The 6,408-nt window shown below is 48.2% G+C and overlaps 1 protein-coding gene across 1 annotated transcript; it reads right to left on the reverse strand.

Moving 5' to 3' along the window:
• Positions 1–1,223: 1,223 nt before the first annotated feature.
• DUSP14 (dual specificity phosphatase 14) lies at positions 1,224–5,227 on the reverse strand. Its single transcript, XM_085302903.1, has 2 exons — positions 5,078–5,227; positions 1,224–3,321 (listed from the first exon to the last, which is right to left on the reverse strand). Exon 2 carries the CDS (start codon positions 3,201–3,203, stop codon positions 2,607–2,609), a length of 597 nt encoding a protein of 198 aa, XP_085159029.1. The 5' UTR covers positions 3,204–3,321; positions 5,078–5,227; the 3' UTR covers positions 1,224–2,606.
• Between the last annotated feature and the right edge of the window lie 1,181 nt (positions 5,228–6,408).

The raw sequence follows: 6,408 nt of genomic DNA on the forward strand, positions 1-6,408 counted from the left end.
GTCAGTCTCCTGGTCTGTCACTGAAAGCAGGACGCTGAGGGACACAGCCGGTGAAATCCGACCTGCATGCAGTTGATGGCAAATCTTGCTTTAATTTCAGTGGGCTAAAACTTCATTCTTGCTCATCTGCAAAAGCAGGAAGAGACTTCCCTTTGTCAGTGCAGGACCGAGCTCAAAGTGTTCATGGTCTTGAAGGACCCAGAGATCTGTGTATCGACACTGCTTTTAAAGAAGCTTGGGCTGATGTATCATGGGTTTTCATTTGTGGTTTTGTTTAAGTGTAACACAGATAAAAGAAGGGCTTTCGGGGCAATGAGCTATACTGCACGTGCATGTAGACACATTCTTCTGAGCGCTTTGGATTCCCTTGTAATGTTGAGAAATTTGAAGCAACTGTTTTCAGAACCCCCCTCCCATGCACAGAACTTGGTATTAATGTAACTTGTTGACCTTATAGCCGACCTTGTGACTTCCTGCCTCTAGGGCACAGAGCGGGGTCTTGTGCCGTGGGGCCTCCAAGCCCCCAGTAAATGGCCTCAGGCCGAGTTTAAAGTCTGCTGACTCTGCAGCGGACCTTTCGCTGACCTTGGTGGACCTTTCGCTGGAGCCTGGAAGCTACTAAGCAGTTTCCTTCTCCCAGTGAGTAACTTTAAGCAATTTAAAAATAGCATTTACCCAGTCTGCTAAAATACCTTGAATTCAATGTAAAAACAAACTTCAGGATTTGAGCTTATCAAAGCCTGTATCAAATTCATTCTAATCTAGACTTATTCCAATCATGTTTGGTTTTACTAATGATGCAAATGAGGTTGAGGCCATTCACATGGTTTTGTATCAGTGGTAACATACTGATTTCAGTCTAGTGGATTTTAGTCTGGGAAAAACAGAAAGCTGCCTAAACTGTAAACCTCACACAGCGTGGTTCAGTCTGGAGAATACCTTTAATCATTTCTAGCATTCTTTAAAACTATGATACTAGCTGTTCAGTTAGGACTCCGGAAGAAACAAATTTTGAAAAAGTTATATTCATGGCCTAGCTCTTGTATTGAGGATCAGGAACCTAGATAACATTGTAAACTGATCAGCCAAATGACTGAAACATACTACTATTTTTTCCCTAAATTGAATTGAGATTTGYGTAAAACTGCTGGTCAGGATTAAACCACATTCTCACTGTTATTCCAGATACGTTAATACAGTTCTGAACAGGAAGCCAACACATGTTCTTGTTTAATCTTTATTTTTTTTTTTTACAAGTATAGAATCTCATTTAAATCAGGTATCTATCTCAGCATCCAGCAATCTGTATTCCTCCTTCAGAGATGCAGCAAAGGACAGAAATGTCTCATCGGGGAACTTGCTTTGTCCTCCTGGTGGTCCAGTTACATGCTTTAACGAAACTAGTATCCTCCCATCTGCAAGGGAGTGAACAACACTCAGGATCCAGCTGCTACACCACTGAAAGACTTCTCCCAGTTCTCAAGCTGCAGTCTTTCTCATCGTAAACAAAACAAGGCAAAGCCTTCTCCGTAAAGCCATCTTTGTCCTGGAGGTTGGGTAGATTGCCATTTTGCGAAGAGTAATTCTAGAATGCAACATAACCTTGAGGACATAATGAAGTGATTTAGAAATGGGCTAAGGCAGATCACAACCATACGTAGAGCTAAGTAATCAAGCAGATTTACCTACTTCCAGTTTACTGGCTGATTGAAGATCAGAAAACACAGCTCGGCCCCTTTGGAAGGTGGCCCTACACACAAAGTTTCCTAAATGTTTCTTTGGCTGGCCAGTGCAGGAAAGGCTAACCGCTCACTTGTCTTGACCCATGCTTGGACAAGAGCTCTGTTTACTCTCCACCCACAGAAAACACTAGTATTTTTCAGAAGAGTAAGTGTATTCCAGGACTGTTGCCCTGGCACGGAATGAGTGAAAAAGGACCTTGTATTTATTTGGTTTGAACCATTTAAATTTTACTTTACTTGTGGCCGATGTGAACTGACTTCACTCTTCTTTAACTTTTACTACAGATTAAGAACTGACTAAAGATGTCAAACACTATATACTGAGAGTTACTACAGATGTTAAAGAAAACATCAGCACTAGCAACACAACTCTGCACTCCTCCTTTCCTGGCTCTTAGTAAAACCCACTCTGTTAAGAGTAGGGCCTCGTTCGTTCTGTGCTAGCGCCGCTCCCTAGCCACTACAGGATTCTGCAAGGAAGCAAACAAGCTATTAAAGAAATATCCAGGCTACCGCATCACAAAGCGTTACTTTGTTCATTAACTCTGCCAAATGCCTTTTAGGCCTTTCCTTGTAGGATACTAAACCGACTAAAAAAAAGAGGAAAGAGGCTTTATGAGAGGAATAAACTTATAAGGAGACGTCATTCTGCTAAATCAGAGAAATATGGATGGGGGRATCCCTGTAGAGAGAAATGCTTTGAAGGGAATTGTTGGCCTTGCAGGTTAGTGAGGTGAGAATTAGTTGAGGTTCCGCTGTATGGTAAAGAACCAAAGTTGGCTGTAGAAAGAGAAGGGAATGTCTCCAGTCTGGTAGACGCAGAACAGCAAGTCCCTTCTGTTGTGCTTCCTGTGTGCAGTCACATTAAATTCCCCAGTAAGGCATCAGGGGTCTCCTCTCTCTCTCATAAACGTCTGGGATGATGCCATATGGTGTCTGTACCATTTTAACCGTCGTCTTCCCAAAGAGCTTCCTCTCGTAGTCTATCAGTTGCCTCCAGAAGCCCACGTTGGGGCGTATAACGGGACGTCTTGATTTGACCCAGTTATAAGCCTCAAACAGGGACACCTTGTGGTACTTCATCAGATAGGCGATGCACAGGGTGGCCGACCTGCTTACGCCGGCTGCACAATGGACTAAGGTGGCCCCGTGCTTCCGTGCCACGCTGTTTATCTTGTCAGCGACACTGTCGAAGTACAGGGAGATGGGGGCATTGGGCATATCGGCCAAAGGCACTTTCACGTATTCAAACTGGGGCCAGTTAAAGTTGGGAATCTCAATGGTAGCATTGATTATGCAAGTGATTCCCCGGGACAGGAGCAGGTGCCGGTTGGAGGCGACGCTGCCCCTGCTCAGGTACAGTGAGGGGGTGATTTGGGCAATGCCCCCAAGGGCACCTTCAGAAAGCATTCGTGGAGCCATCAGAGTTCTCGGTAAGGAGTTGTGGCTTCTGGAGGTCATGGAGGATCTTGGCACTCACGCTTCCATTATGGGAAGAGATCCAACGTGATCTTCAGCCAAGGGAAGGATTGTCTGGCTTGGTGGTGCTAGAACCGCAAGAGCTTCCTCCACTTGGTCACTGCAAAAGACGAGCAACACCACATGAGCAGGGTAGCTGTCCCATGAGACCTCATCTACCTAAGAGGAAAGGAAGCCCAACTCTCCCTGCTGTGGCCTGGACAACCTCTGCTGGCAAAGCTCTGTAGGATAAGGCTGTTCTAGGTTTGTACAATGCTTTTTACCAYGAGGCCCCCAGGCCCTGCCTAGACAGATATTAACAAAAAGTCTCTCAGTGTTAGTAGCTCCAATTACTTGTCAGGGGCTTAGGCAGCCTATGGGCGGACCTGGACAGTATGTCTCCTGGGTTAGCATATGGAAGATTAGTTTGTTTTTTTTCTTTGTTTTCAAAAGAAGCAACTTTACAATTGACTGGAGTTCAAAGGGATGGCGAGAAGCATCTCAGGTTGGATACAGATGCCAGCAATTTAGAATCCCCTGCCCTCTCCCCAGTGCTATCCCCCTCCCTTATTAGACACACGAAAGTCCCTGCCAAAGCACATAAACATAAGAAAGATGCTCATTAGAAAAGGCAGTGAATCATGTCCATCTAGATCAGTAATCAGCCCTCATCTAGGCTGGGGAACTGTGGAAACAGTGACCTGGTTATGTCAGAAGCTGAGAGTAAAACCAAAGCAGAGGCAGGGACAAGGGAAGCTCTCTTCCTGCTGCTTTACAGACTGATTAATGTTTTGGAGAAAGGAAGACTCTATAAAGGCTTAGGTTCTGCTGTTTGAGCCACCCATCCCTGGCTACCTCTACCATGGACCCCAGGAAGGACAAGATCAGGGCATTCCTTTTATTTCAATAGCTACAGTTTAAAAAAAAGAAAAGAAGGCAAAAGAAGTTAAACACTTGTTTTTTATTCCCCCCATTTCTTTAGATCTTTCCTAAAGTCAGTGGAGAAGCCACAAGCAAGGGGACAAGCCCAGGAGTGTTAGTGGTTTGCACRTCATCTTTACCTAAGCCTTCTCCAGCAGGAGACTGGCCCTGGGAGAGGCTTTTGTCTGCATGAGATGGGGAGTTACTGCTCTATCTCCCAGGTATGTATGTCTGAGCCCACCAGAGGTGATACTGGGCCCCAGGCAGAGGCGATATGGGCAATGCTTAGCAGCTTGCTACCTACGCAGCTGCTTGGGCGAGAGGGTGTCCTGTTCTTCCTGCAGTTAACTGCCTGCCTTGGAGACAGCCCTCCATCCCCAGTGTTTGCTGTTGCCCAGGGGGTGATGCTGGACATGGAAACRTGTGGGTTATATCCAACATACTACCCATCCCACGTTTCCTAGAGAAGACCTCTCTGGGGCAGGAGCAACCTAGACCCTCTGAAAGGGCTGAAATACTCTTSACTACAGTTTCCCCCAACCTTGACGCAATTGCCGAGTGGTCTGTCTCCGCTGAGTGCTCTGGGAATGGCTGGTAGGTCTCAGCAGCAGCTGGTAATGCTGCCAGCAGGTTTTTGGCCTGTATTTGCAGTATAGTAACTTAACGAGCACAGCATGGTCTCCTACATGCCTTCTCTATCAGCAGCCACCTGAGCTGCTCCTGAAAACATGGGCCCAAAGTGCCAGGACTGCAGGAGTTTGCACCCCTCCATGAAGATGTTTGCTATAGCCATGAGTGCTGAGTGCCTCCTCTGGATTCCTCTGCTGCAGTCACCCAGCTGGAGCAGCAATGGAAGTAATGTTTTTTCCAAAGGAATAAAATCCTTTGATTGAGCAGGGGAAATCCATGCTCAAATATCTATTATTACTGACAATGCAAAGAACTCGGACACTCACACTCAGTAACAAACTGCGCTGCTCCCAATCACCTGACAAGCACACAGATACTGCGTACTGCTGAAGCTGGAATGTCTCACACAACGTGTCCAACACCGACCTGGAAAGAGAAAAGAGCATTGATTTTCATTAGGCTCTGTCCTGAATCCAAATAGGACACAAGGCAGTCCCCTCCTCCAAGGACGCTTATGGCATGCTCTGTGCCATCGCCCTTGGCCAGGACAGCGGGTGCCGAAGGGCGGCGAGCAGGGGAGGGTTGGGGAAAGGACTTGCACTCCCCTATGATACTCGTTTAACAATGAAGAAAACTGCAGCCAGCTCCGGCAGGGAGCACTCAGGCAATCCAGAGCCAAGCAATGCCAGGTGCTGAACCTGCCTTTTACTACYGGGGTAAGACTGAGCAAAGAGCAGTGAATTGCTGCCTGGGCCTGGGCCAACGGCTGTGTTCATGTGCTCTCTACTGCCACGGGAGAGTCGCTGAAACGAACAGTTTTGGGCAGGTGATGTGGCAGAGGGTCCCCGGAGCTGCGACGGCTCGGCAGGGCAGGCTGCGCACCGCGGCACAGCGGGCAAAGCCGTGGTGTGGTGCGGGGCCGCTCCGAGGCAGGGCGGGCTGAGGAGGCACCGGTGGGGCGCAGGAGCTGAGAYGAGCCGGCCGGAGGCAAAACAACAAACCCAAACAGGATTTTTAACTCTGCGCCTCCCTTAAGGAGGGCTGGGAAACATCAGCACGGCGGGCGACCTGCAAACGCGCTGCTGGGCTGSAAGAGGGCGGCAGGTAACTGCTGCAGCATGTTGCCCCGGCTGCTGGCCAAGAGCCCGCCGTGCGGACGGCGCTGCGTGGACGCCCACCACCTGCCCAGAGCCAGCAAGGGCAGGGCCGCTGCTGGCTCTSCCGATGCCGGGCGTGACAAGGGAGGACCCTGCCCGTCAGCCTAAGTGTTGCCTTTTAAAAGTGCTGAATCCGAGGCCTTTGTTTGCTCAGTTATTTAGTCTTAGCTCAGCTTTCATTATGGGAAATTAGCCAGCAAATTACCTCCCTGCTTCCTTGATGTCATCTGCCTTTGGATGACACTCTCTTGAGCAGATCTGCTGTTGCCTGGGTTGAAGACCGAAGTCCATGAGCCCAATGCTCAGACCAGGATATTTYTGAGAGGCTCAAGTATGAATGAGAATTTGCCTTTTACTAGAAATCAGTGGGACCAGGCAACAAGTTCCTCCTCCGTCATCACAGCTTTAGAGAGACCATAGATGGTCATAGATGCCCGAACTGAAATGTCACCCAAGTCCTAGCRGTAGCATGGACCATGCAGCCTAGAACCAGCAGGATG

Source organism: Rhea americana, unplaced genomic scaffold, assembly GCF_003343005.1.
Source record: "Rhea americana isolate MKP2758 unplaced genomic scaffold, rheAme1 scaffold_194, whole genome shotgun sequence".
In the NCBI taxonomy this organism is placed as follows: Eukaryota; Metazoa; Chordata; class Aves; order Rheiformes; family Rheidae; genus Rhea; species Rhea americana.